We start from the raw sequence: 13,765 nt of genomic DNA on the forward strand, positions 1-13,765 counted from the left end.
GAATTTCCAGAAAAAATTCTGTAACGCAATCAGGAGAATACCTTTACACATCAAATCCTCTTGGTAGCTCGAAACAGTAAGTTGTGTTAATGGTCATAGATCTCGGTTTTCTGACTGCCAAGCTGCTTCACAATACGAGCGTCTCTGAAGAAATTCGAATCTACCGTCAACGATACGAATTTCAATATAGTTCTTCACTTAAGACACACATGCCAGGGTGATGAGTATGAAGGAAAGGAACCTCTTGGTTACTACAGGGCCTCTATGCTAAATTTCCACAGTAGCAGTTAGGAACTCTCTGCAGACATTTGCTAACAGCGGCTCAAGCAACTTACTTTTTCTCTGGATAGCTTCAAATACGGGCAAATTTGTCGTCTTAAATCCAACTGAATATTTTAAATACACTTTTGAACAGCGTTCACTTCTCCATTATTTAATGTATGAACCCCAAAACAAGCAATTAGCCTTAATAGCTATAGAGCAGGTTCTGAAAGGTATTGACACAATGTGTCACATCCATTTTCCATAGAGAATCAAAGAAAGAAACCAAACACATTACATTGCATTTACTCTCTGTGTCTTGACTAACACATATGAATCCATGACAAAAATAAAGTATTTGAAGAATCTCCTGAGAACGGAAAAAGAATAGGATGTGACACTCAGAAACAATGAAATTAATTCTGTGTCACATTGATGTATTGCATACTAGTGTAATAAAATACTCATCAAATAAAAACGGTTTTGTGCCTCCATTGCTATCGAGTGTGAAACACAAATCGTAGACATATTTTATGGGTCACCACCCAACAACATTAAAGCTTTTACATTGTCGAGAGTGAGGAGTGGAACAGACGTTGTCGCCAGAAGGCAAGGCAGCGCAGTGCCTCAGCCCCCGTCGGTAGGCAGCAAACGGGTCCCAAAGAACTCAGACGTATGCGGTGTTCAGAGGCAGATGGTCGGCCAAGAAATCTCTCGCTAAAATATTGTTGAACCAAACTGTTATTACCAATGTGACAGAAAGCGAAATATATTGTAGATTTGCTTGAATTTTACTCATAGCTTCAGCACCGAGAGGAAAGGGGCGATAAAAACTTTGTCGACGAGTGCTTTTAGTTACCAAACGTCGTATTAGATAGTTTCCCTTTTTACCTCAAGACTACGAGCATAGACAAGAGTGATGTATTCTGACTGCAGTCAAGAGTTCCTCCGGGAAGTGTAGCAGTCTATAATGTTGCCAGATCGAGCATATTGCTGAACATAGAATTCAGAGGGGAGCACGACTGTATAGTCGGCCTTATGTGAACGACTCGGTGGTCAGCTTTTTTCTCTAAGACTGTATCTACAACACATATTGCACGCTTAAGAACCAGAAGAATTAAAAAAAACTAAAGTAGTTTATGACAGCAACGTTCTCTATAGTGTTCGAAGTTCAAATGGCTCTGAGCACTACGCGACTTAACTTCTGAGGTCACAGTCGTCTAGAACTTAGAACTACTTAAACCTAACTAACCTAAGGACATCACACACATCCATGCCCGAGGCAGGATTCGAACCTACGACCATAGCGGTCGCCCAGTTCCATACTGTAGCGCCTAGAGCCGCACGGCCGCTCCAGACGGCGTGTTCGAAGTATTCATTGTATTGTATACCTCTGTGTCGCCTTCTAATGCCCACTCAAGGAAGACAAGGATACACAGTCTAACCAAAATATTATAAATGCGCCTCAGTTTGTGGATGAACTCAGACTTAGACTGATAATCGTTTTGAGTATTTAGCAGTGCTGTACCCACTGGTGTTAAACTCGTTTACAACCAATGATTCCCACAACTACAGGAACACTACTTGTGATACCTCTTAGGCAAAATACTTACGCAGTGCTATAAGACGAAAAGAATAACCTGACATAAACTGTGGGAGGTTTGTTTTACAACATTCGTACCTGGATAAAAAGCTTTTCCTATTAGAGGTACCTGTGAACGTTGCTGTATAAGACAATTTAAAAAGAAACTAAACTCCTTCAGCTACACCAATAATTAAAGAAATCGTCTTAACGGCGCTAAATCATGGTTTCTGAATCGTTTCCGGCCGTACTCTGCCGCATTTCGCTGGTTGGAAGGCAAAAAGCTTAGTGACAAATTTCACAGAAGGAAAAGGGGGACAAAATGTTTCCCACTGGAAGGGCATGATGTTTTATTTAAATCATTACAAAATCAAGTAAAACGAACAGTAAGGTTGTCAGTATAAGCACATTACTGTTGTCAGTATGATGTTACACCACTCAGGGCCTGTAATGATAAAGGCCCCGTTTAGGTCAGGCATATTATATACAGAAGTGGAAGAGGGAGCACCACTTAATTCTACAATCCGTATGCATTGCATACACACAGAAATTACTGTTACAGTGTACTTATGGAGCCCAATGAGTGAATTGCATATTTTCCGCTGAGAAAGAGAACTGGCAAACAGTCTTCGCTACATTAGGTTACTTAAACTGGTGTCACTCTGAGCTAGAATTTATGGTCAGCGACTACGGACAATGAGTCGGATGCGGATTTTGCAACTGTGAAATACTTTCCTACATTATAGAAGCGAATATTAAATTTGAACTAATATTGCGAAAATTTTGAACTTGAATAGCTTAGAATGGAAATCTTTCTGTTTATTGCAAAGGAAAACAATTGATTTTCTAAAACATTCTATGTCGTACACAACTTGAAATAGGTCACGTCGACCAAATCATATGGAAGAACTGACAACGACGTATATCGGAAGGCAGTAAGATCCCTTGGATTTTGGTTTGGCAGTATTCGACAGCCATTTCTAGGCGCAAGTAAATGAAGAAAGGCAGAGTGTTTTTGTATTCAAGTAACGTCTTCATCAATTACTTTACTTTTAATGTAATATACACGTAATTGCTGATGTTTGATATTAACATGAAAAGGATTCTGTAGACAGGGAAAGAACCTGTTCTTGGACAACTACATCTATAATGACCAAAAGGTCTTAAATGATCTTCAAGCACATGTGTTCCAGCAGCGGAATGAAGAAAATGATAGAAATAATGACGGTAATAATCGAATTATCAGGTAACTTCACACTTCACTTTGGGTTTTCTCGAACTGAGAAATTTCCTGAATTAGTGAAAATTTCAAAATGGCTTCACATCGAGGCTATGAGTCTTTACATCCTGCTGACGTGAGAATAGCATAATCTCCGCATCAGAAGCTTGCTTCTACTTAACCATTTAATAGACTCGCATTTTTTCCACCATGACCAATTTTGTAAGCTAAGCACATCATCCGTTACAGCACACTCCTGGCGTTGGGAAATATGGCCACAATGGTCAGGTGGAACGAACTATCACAAGTGCAATGTATGGTTTCAGGCATTTACTTTTAAGAGGCACAAACAGATTTACTTTACCTCTGTTAACCTCAAGAGAAAGACGTTATAACCCAGCACCCACATTAAACAACACTTTCCTTCATTCCCAACTGGACAGAGCCGGTTTACTTTGGGAAAATTACGTAGGCGGAGGTCATGGTAAACATAAATACTGTCGCCAGTAAACTTAATAACATTAGAATTTTTTTTATGATCGGATAGCCGTTTAAAGGAAGAGGGCTCTTATTTTACTTGAACTTGATGGAACTAGAGACGTTGAAATATTTGGTGCTGGACTGTGATTCGAATTTGTATCTCCTCTTTCGAGGATCTGAATCTCTCGGAACAGTATAGTTCAATTATTTCGTTCCTTTTCTAAGACTGCAATCTTCTCTAGGTCTCCTCCATAGGTAAGTATGTGGGTCCGATTCCTGATTCAGTACAAAAATACTCATAATTTCATTTCAAGCCCTATCACGTGCACACCGGCCTGCTAATGAAAATTAACGTGCATTTTTAATGTCTGTTTATGTGTTGCAACAATTTCTGGTCAAACATGCACACATCTTACTGTTGGTCAGTAACGCTTGATACTCAAGCTATATTCGTGAAGGATAAAGACGAACGATAGGAGTGCGTTTCGATTGAGGCTCAGGCACAACAATTTGTATCCTTATTTAGATTCGAACACCTAGCAGCTGGTAAGAAAAACCGATAAATTACAATTGATTTTACTTAGTTAACAATCCTATTAAGTGTTCGGTTCGATGTTTGTTTTCCACTTCACATCATGTGCTTCATCTTTAAATGCATGCACACTTTGTTACTTCTGAATGGAGGTATATCAGACATCTTCCGTGGTTAGTTAACAGGGATGAAAGGGTCTTGATAGGAGTCCCAGTTTATTACAAAAACCGTCGTCTTTTATTTTTAAGTTTAGATTTGGTTACTGATATTGGCGAAAATTTCGGTAATTCATGACTCTCCACAGCTAGTCAGCAATATGACATGATTAGATTAGATTAATACTTGTTTCATCGATCTCGAATATGACATTCCGTAATGATGTGGAACGTGTCATTTTAATGAAAAATTTCTTTACATACCAGTTTCAATTTCTTTACAACAATTTATTACCCACTCTCTCATTCTTTATTATTTTTATCTCTCTCGCTCTCTCTCTCTTCTCCCTCTCTCTCTCTCTCTCTCTCTCTCACTCACTCACACACACACACACACACACACACACACACACACACACATACACACACATTCTTTTTTTATTTTTATTTGTTTGTTGTGCTCGACTACTGGCGAGCCACGTCAACGTGCGTGAATGAGTTTCTTAGTTTGAGTACAGTTACGAAAGAAATATCAAAACAACTATGAGAGTAAGTGATTTAAGATGCTTAATTTGCAGTCAGTTCTGAGTATTATTAGTAACTACGCTCCAGTCCCTGAACCTAGCTACATAAATGCGAATCAGATGCAATACGTATTCCAGGTCGTAGCAGCCGCGACTTAGAGACGCCAGCTATGCTCACTTTCACTGTAGGATCATATCGGTTCGTGTTCTTCCTGCTGGTACTGTAACTGAGATTTGGCAACAAGACAAGATATGTTCGGCAACTCTGCGATCGACGAGTTACTTCCTGGTGCGCACGGAATTAAGCCTCAAAGTTCACTTGACTTTTCCTGTTATTTCCTTTGAATAACCAGAGTTATTATCGCTTGAGGTGTAACAAAAGATTGTAAATTTACGGTTTTCAACCCAGGAAAGTAATTGCACTTGGAAATCGCAACTAATCTCGTCCTTTAAATAGCGGTTTACGAGTTCTAGACACTATTGACCTCGGAAGAGGAAAGCACCACACATACCTCTTCGCTAGCTGTGTCGGAACGTGCTGACCTGCGAAAATTTGTTTGTTATGGTTCGCGGTTCCAGTTTCACAGACTGTAACGTTTTTATCCCTTCTGTGAAAGAGCTACAAGCAGTCAGATCAAACATCGATAAGGAAATCGCAAGAAAATACTTTCAGCTCATAGTGCATTGGTGAAAAACTTACAATGCTGCACAACGGGTAACTCCTCTTTCCGCTGCTGACAAGCAAATATTAGGTTTCTAGGAATACATAACTTTATTTATGAAATGCCACATTTCCTAATCTGTTCAGTATGACACAGCATACCAATTAAACACAGACCCAATCGAAATCTAAGTGAGTAGTATTTTAATAATTCGTGCCGATAGAGACACGCTTGTGTACAGATACTCAGTTTTATTAAAACAGACTTTCGTCGTAAGGTTATCGTGGGTAGTTTTATTTCATTTCTTATAATACAGTGCACAAGGTTTCTTTTAGTGTTGTTAAATCAATACTAAGCATGAGAGCGGCTATATGCGAATTCTCTGATGTCAACTACAACAGTCTGACAATGCACATGCACTATATTGATTACATGCATGTAGAAAACTATTCTGAGTTAAAGCTGTCAAACATGGTTTAAAGAAGAATAAAATGCCACTACCAGACGACAGATAATGTAGAAAATACTTTCTGACTATATTTGCATGATGCACTCTCCCCATATATAATACAAATGCTTCGAGATGCTTCTGCTGCCTGGCCGTCTATTAAACCTAAAAAGAACAAAATGTCGCAGAACGAAAAAATGGCTCTGAGCACTATGGGACTCAACTGCTGAGGTCATTAGTCCCCTAGAACTTAGAACTAGTTAAACCTAACTAACCTAAGGACATCACAAACATCCATGCCCGAGGCAGGATTCGAACCTGCGACCGTAGCGGTCTTGGGTCGCAGAACGTTAGCCCTTTTTCCACATGGGACTATTTTCGGCTGAGAAGTGAAGGGAATTATGTTCTAAGTTTCATTAAATTAATAACTACAGCAGACAGCAGAATTGCGTTTTAATAAATGTAGCAGCGAATGTAATAGAACTCACGACGTCTTATCTACGGTGCGCCACACTTACCATTACGCTACTTGCTGTCATGTAGCTGCAGCACCTCCAAAGTCAACATAATGTCCTCAAGAACTACCGCATTCCAAAGTGCTGTGAGATAATGCATATGGCCGGACCTAGACTTTTGAGAGACAGACAGTTAGAGCTTTTCTTTTGCACTGCACGACGTTTTCAACAAACAGATAGCGCAGTAGAGTAGCTCAAATGGAAAGGAACACTTCCTATTTAAATTTCTGCATCCTCCACTGTTGGCAGTTCTGTGTAGGTGGCAGTTACGTGATTTTATTTCGGTGATTACAAAATAGAATCGAATGTATGCACTGGGTAGCCGAGGCAGCTAGTTCATGGCGATTCGCTCAACGAAGTAAATGAATGTACTGAACATGCTGCAAACCACTACAGGGAGCCTGTGTGTCAGACTTCTCATCGAGTGTGTCGCAACGGTGTTATGAAAGAAAAATGAGTCATATAGAAGATGATTTGGTGGTATGTTGGATTCATGATGGTTTCCTATGATGATGGTTCTGGGTTCGATTCAAACTTCTGCCCATGGTTTTTAACAGGGAGAGACGGATTCTATTCTCTTCTGGCTACGCCAAGTGAAGAAGGTATAATGGCATTGTGGTCTGAAATTCACATTAAACATGATATTCCTTCTCTACCAAGTGAGGTTGAACCACAATGGCGAAATGTGGGAACTCTATCACCAGTAACCTTTCTTATACTAGTTATTTATTTCTAGTGACGAAACAAACGCTATGTAGTGTCACTGGACACTTATTCCATGTTTTTTCTGAGCTTCTTTATGTCGATAAAATTGGTTCTGAACTGGGAATGCAACTCAGACCGCCCCTAACGCGGAATTTGATCTCTTCGTTACAATACAGCTCGACTGCAATTGTTCAAAACTGCAGATTAGTCAACATCTCCACATATTGCGCGTGAATGGGTCCGAATCCTTGCCTGGAACTAAAGTTTTCATTATGTATTATCAAAGTCTAGCATGAGAACAGCTATCTACTGGTGGACAATAATTTTGGTTTTTAATGCATTTTCATTCGTTGTCAACACTATCGATATCTGACGTTTTTCACTCCCAGTGATACACAGAACTGTAAGTTCAAGGATGTTAATCCGAGCTGCTGGAGGAGAAAAAGTCGGTAGGTGACGTCTCTTTGTGTGTAGTCAACGATATGTGTGGGGGTCTATTCCCAGTCAGCACTGAACTCTTCGTCATATTATTTCTAGTTCAAAAATGCTCACATGTCGCTGCTTGTGTAACAAACCCACATTTAACGTTCGTTTTCTCTAGAATATAGCAGCGATAGGTGCCGGGTTGGAGTCCTGGGAAGGAAAAAAGTAATGTTTCGTCTCGTCATTTCAGTTAAAACATCTAGCTACTGCTGAGAAAACCCGATATGTCACAGTTGATTGTGTTTCGATAACAATCCGATTAGGTTCTGGGTTCGAATCCCTGTCCAACACATAGCTTTACCTCAAGGCATTTCAAGTAAGTTACTTGTGAAGTAGCAATATTTAACATCTCTCGTGATCGTTGACAGGGACAATAGATGCTGTGTAGGAATTCGCGTCCGTTAAAAATATTTACGTTATGTAATTTAAAGTTGATATTTGCTAACTGATACCGTCTAAAATCGAGGTATATCACTCTCTGTATGCCTAGTCAGGAATGACTGTTAGTTTCCGTCAGTCACGAAATCGTAGTCTGCATGACCTGGGTTTGAATCCATATGCAGAACGAGGTTTCTGACGCGATTAAGGCCGCAAGACGGGACTTAACAGACCTTGAACGCGGGATAGTAGTTGGAGCTAGACGCATGGGACCTTCCATTTCAGAAATCAGTAGGGAATTCGATATCCCTAGATCCACAGCGTCAAATTTCAGGCATTGCGTCTCACGTCTCACAACGGACAATGCAATGGCAGATTCCCGTCACTTAACGACCGAAAGCGTTTCCGTAGAGCTGTCAGTGGTAACAAACAATCAACAATGCGTGAATATAATAATTTTTTCATAATATATTTCTTTAAAGTCAGTACCGCCATTGGACTGTTTTTTATTTGCAGTGTTACATTTACACGATCATGATTTCGGCTTTACAATGCCATTATCAAGTGTTTTAATGTTATACAGTGCCTAAGATGACATACTGTCATATTCAAAATACACTATTAGACACATTGTCTAAGGGTCAATATTTAAAATACTTGATAATGGCATTGTAAAGCCGAAATCATGATCGTGTAAACGCAACACTGCAAATAAAACAGTCCAGTGGCAGTACTGACTTTCAAGAAATGCGTGAAATATCACAGAAAACAATGTGACATATACGTCGAACGTAGCCATTAGAACAGTGTGGCACATTTGGCATTAATAGTCTGTGGCAGCAGCGACCGACTCGAGTGCCTTTGCTAACGACACGATATCGGCTATAGCACCTCACTTGGGCTCGTGGCTATGTCGGCTGGAAACTAGACGACTGGAAAACCGTGGCCCTGTCAGATGACTCCCGATTCCAGTTGCTAAGAGATGGTGGTAGGATTCTAGAGTGGGTAGACCCCATGAAGCCATCTACCCAAGCTGTCAACAAGGCACTGTGCAAGCTGGTGGTGATACATAAAGGTGAGGGCTGTGTTTAAATGGAATGGACTGGATCTCTGGTCTAACTAATCCAGTCATTGATTGGAATAGTTATGTTCGGTAACTTGGAGATCATTTACAGCCATTCATGGACTTCATTTCCCCAAACAACAATGGACTTTTTTATGGATGACAATGCGCCATGACACTGGGCCACAATTGTTCGCGACTGGTTTGCAGAACATCCTGGATAACTCGAGTGAATGATTTGGTCACCCAGATAGCACGACATGAATCCCATCAATATATCTGCAAGGGACTTCAAACGAAATGTTGAGGTCATGCCAAGCCGAGTTGCTGCACTACACTGGGGAAAAGAAGGTCCGACTTGATATTGGGAGGCACCCCACGACTTTTGTCACCTAGAGAGTTGTCTACATCCACACGAGTTGCTTCGACATCTGTAGGCGGTATTTATTCTGATAGTCTGTACAGTGTAGAGAAAGCCAGGGGGGGGGGGGTGTACTTGCCCATGTAGGCCATGGTGCCGCAGCGCTCGTGCAGCATCTGGTCGTGGGCGACTCCGCTTCGGACGACGCTCTGCCCGAAGTCGGTCACCTTGATGTAGAGTTTGTCCTCCGGGTCGGCCGGGTTCGTTGTCAGCAGGATATTCTCCAGCTTCAGGTCCCTGTGCACGATGCCTGCGAATTTCCGTGGGCTGAAAGAAACATCATAGCATGCTTCTCCGCCAATTTATGGCAAAGCTATGAAAATGGCCTTTCAGAGAACGAAGATATTGAGTTAAACACTAAAAGAACCTTTAACAAAGCTAACTACGTTAGGTGATTTACTTTTATTCCCTTCTTGGCATCGAATTCTTAATCGACAACGACACGAGATAAGTATAACAAAATCAAAACCTTGACAAACATTATCATGCATTGCTTAATTCATTGTGTTAAGGTATCTTATTAGAACACAGGCAATGCATGTATTTAATTAAAGTCTCAGGGAAACATAATGATTACATTACACAACTTATGAATAACTTGGTACACGGCCGAACACTCTGAACAGTACAACCATCATTATTATTAAAAAAATCAGAATCAACATATTCTGGGTTATAATCCATTTACAAATCAATAGGATGATAGTGCAAATAGGAATACAAAACAACGGCGAAACGTTCTGAAGTTCTCTGAAAATATTTCACGTAAGTTCTATCTGTCATAAGAAAAGTGCAAGTTAGATTCATCAAGCAAATGTACCTCAGATTGCTCCACTCTGTGAACCGAAATGCAAAGGAGACACCTGAAGCTGAAGCACTGGAAGTATCACAACTGTGGAGCCCAGTCAAAAACAAAATAATATTGAACACCGACGTCCTTCTCTGTGAGAAACACAAATATTAATTACGATTAAATTTTCCTACTGTTTACCAAGAACTTTCCAGCTGTCAAGTGCCAAACGCATAATCTCATAAATCGTTGCATTGTTTCTTGGGTTTACGAATGGGATACACTGGCGGTTCAGGACACAATTATTCACTGTTACCGATCAAATTTTATTAAAACTTGCGAATGAAAACTAAGTTCGTTGTAAATAGTCAGCAGTTTGAATCATTGGGTAGCAATATTCTTGTACAAATGTCAGCTGTTTAATTTTTTTACTAACAATACTCTAGTCACCCTTCTGATTCCTAACAGCATGACATCTAAAACCTTGTTTTGTGTTTCAACTTTATTTTCCAAATATACAGGGCGTAATGGACATAAGTGCAGATATTGCTACTGTTGACTAAGACCGATGTAATGAAGAATATTACATCAGTATTTACGTTGTTTGTGGACTAATAATTATAGCTATTACAAGTCATATGTTTTTAGGTTGGTTAGTACCTCCAAGTACATCTGACAACAGCAGCTTTCTGAAGTTGCTAAAGTGTGAACACGTGAATGCTCTATTCTGACAGGCGTAGTCCACTTATTAGTGCAGTACGACCAAGTAGAAAACATCAGGTCGTAAGATTTGTGACGTATTTGTGGAAAGACTGTTCGACGCAGAGAAAAAACAACAATCGCACTGATGTATGTACGAACTAAGGTTTCACATATAAAAAAACTGCAATTATACCCGTTAAACCCTGTATTTCCAAATGGCAAAACTGTTAGGTAGTGAAAACTGCCGAGTATCAGCGCCGTTGGGAGTCCACTTTAGACAGAAGTTCCCCGTGTAACTACGTAATTCAGGAAGGCAACGACATACCACCTCCAACAGGGCGACGTCTAGTAAAGCACTACGGTATTCAGACTAAGTGGATTGGCGACAGCGTGACCTTACATGATTCAACAGTTCAATGTCTGTAGGTGGATAGACCCGCTATTCAGTATGTATCAACACAGGCCTTTTATGACTCTCATTGGGCTTCAGTTCAACTGCAAAGACATAAATTCGTTGAGCTTTGTGACCATCAGTTAACGAGGAGATGATCAGTGCCCTATTGGGCCAAAACCTCTTACACTTTGCTCTATAAACAAATTTTATAAAGCCCACTACCAGGCGAAGCTTGGTGCAATGCGGTAAAAAGCATTTACCATTCTGGATCTCGCAGTTCCGCCTTTGCAAAGCGGACGTGTGTACCACCACAATTTTCAGACAGATTGTTTTAGCTTTTCTACACAGAAGCTGAAATTCGTTCATTAAATAGTCGCGTTTCATATTCATTTTAGACGAATTCTGTGTCGCTAAGACGTTGCAAGGTTTTCTGTACACATGTTATCGACTGCTGGCTGGTAAAGTGAAGGTATTTCTCTAGGCGATACTTGGAAGCTACAGTGAAGCGACTTATAGTGTTGTACAGTCAGAGTCATGTGTTAGCGTGTCCTATTCCATGGGAGACAAGGCTTTATTTTCAGAAATACAGCAACCAGCTGAACAATTAGTCAAATGGATAAATTAATGTTAACACAAAGCTTTAATCATTCTGTTTCTGTTTCCGCCTTGTTACAGACATCTAATGTTTCTCGCTTCTCTTTTGTGAGTAGAAGTTAGGCTTGCAGTGGGAGATTGCACGTCCTCATTGCATGTGATGTGCCTATAAGGCGAGTCTCTGGCAACTGTTCACTCATCGTAGGGCAGTACCATTTGTTCATGCTTCTGTTTCTTTCCCCGTTGTGAAATTAAATCATTCTTAGTATCCAAGATTTCCATTACACCATACTGAGGTAGCGATATTAATTATTTGTGGGTCAATATTTTGTATCAAAATGGCATATTGGTCCACGTGGTTAGTGCAGGTGGGCTGTCCAATTTTCTATAGCTTTCACTCATGTCTACTATCGCAGAGTCATTATCAATAGAAGACCTAGCGCGTACCATATTATCATTCAATAGTCTATAACTTATATCAAAAACATTTAGTCGCTTTTGTAACAGGAATTGCATTAAATGTCACCTTGGCATTGTTCCATCTATAACGCAACAGTGAGGTGGAGACGATGGTCCATGCACTGAACCAATAAATGATAAAAACAATGGGAGGGGCTACCAAGCGCCACCACATCTTATTTGGCGCCAGCATCGCATAGAGTAGACCAGGAATGAGAGATTCTGAGCTATGACACTTGTGGCCAGGGCTCCTCAGGGTAGACGGACGCCATGTACAATATAGCTCTATACTCGCAGCCCCTTCAAGTCATAACATTATAGATATGGTACCGGTAGATTCATTAAAGCTTCCTAGTTCAACTTTACGGTCTTCAGGAGATACAGGTCTTACCACTTAACCCGTTTAAACTGTACACACAATATTTCGAAAAGTAACATATTCTCTGTAAGATCTATGTACAAGAAATTGTAAGTAGGCTGTTTAGGTTTTTTTTATTGGTAACGTCACCTCTGTATGAAAATCACTGGCTGTGCTGTGTGCAGTCTGTGGCTGCTTTGCATTGTTGTAATACTCGCCATTGTGGTGTTCGGCAGCTGGCTGTGAACAGCGCGTAGCGTTGCGCAGTTGGAGGTGAGCCGCCAGCAGTGGTGGATGTGGGGAGAGAGATGGCGGAGTTTTGAAATTTGTCATGAACTGCTATATATATTATGACTATTGAGGTAAATACATTGTTTGTTCTCTATCAAAATCTTTCATTTGCTAACTATGCCTATCAGTAGTTAGTGCCTTCAGTACTTTGAATCTTTTATTTAGCTGGCAGTAGTGGCGCTCGCTGTATTGCAGTAGCTTGAGTAGAGAAGATTTTTGTGAGGTAAGTGATTTGTGAAAGGTATAGTTTAATGTTAGTCAGGGCCCATTCTTTTGTAGGGATTATTGAAAGTCAGATTGCGTTGCGCTAACAAAATATTGTGTGTCAGTTTAAGGCACAGTCACGTGTATAATTGTTCTAAGGGGACGTTTCATATGTCGACCCTTAGCCGAGGATACCTCAGTGGAATCTTCTGATTTTTTCTTGTAGTTTGTGTAATTAGCGTAGATTTTGTTTATTGCTAGCGCATAATTGTAGAGAGAATCTCCTTTGTAGTTGCAGTCTTTCATTGTTGTACAGTAAAACAGTTGTGACATGCATGTAGATTTGCGCCGGCCGCGGTGGTCTAGCGGTTCTGGCGCTGCAGTCCGGAACCGCGGGACTGCTACGGTCGCAGGTTCGAATCCTGCCTCGGGCATGGGTGTGTGTGATGTCCTTAGGTTAGTTAGGTTTAAGTAGTTCTAAGTTCTAGGGGACTTATGACCTAAGATGTTGAGTCCCATAGTGCTCAGAGCCATTTGAACCATTT

At 40.5% G+C, this 13,765-nt stretch overlaps 1 protein-coding gene across 1 annotated transcript in view; it reads right to left on the reverse strand.

Annotated features, from left to right (window-relative positions):
• LOC126252413 (serine/threonine-protein kinase 33-like) overlaps positions 1-13,765 on the reverse strand; it is a 112,425-nt gene that overhangs the window by 29,035 nt on the left and 69,625 nt on the right. Inside the window, exon 5 of the mRNA XM_049953303.1 lies at positions 9,508-9,678. Coding sequence (XP_049809260.1) covers positions 9,508-9,678 — 171 coding nt within the window. The remainder of the gene's footprint in view (positions 1-9,507; positions 9,679-13,765) is intronic.

The sequence above is a fragment of the Schistocerca nitens genome, chromosome 4, assembly GCF_023898315.1.
Source record: "Schistocerca nitens isolate TAMUIC-IGC-003100 chromosome 4, iqSchNite1.1, whole genome shotgun sequence".
NCBI classification, from domain to species: domain Eukaryota; kingdom Metazoa; phylum Arthropoda; class Insecta; order Orthoptera; family Acrididae; genus Schistocerca; species Schistocerca nitens.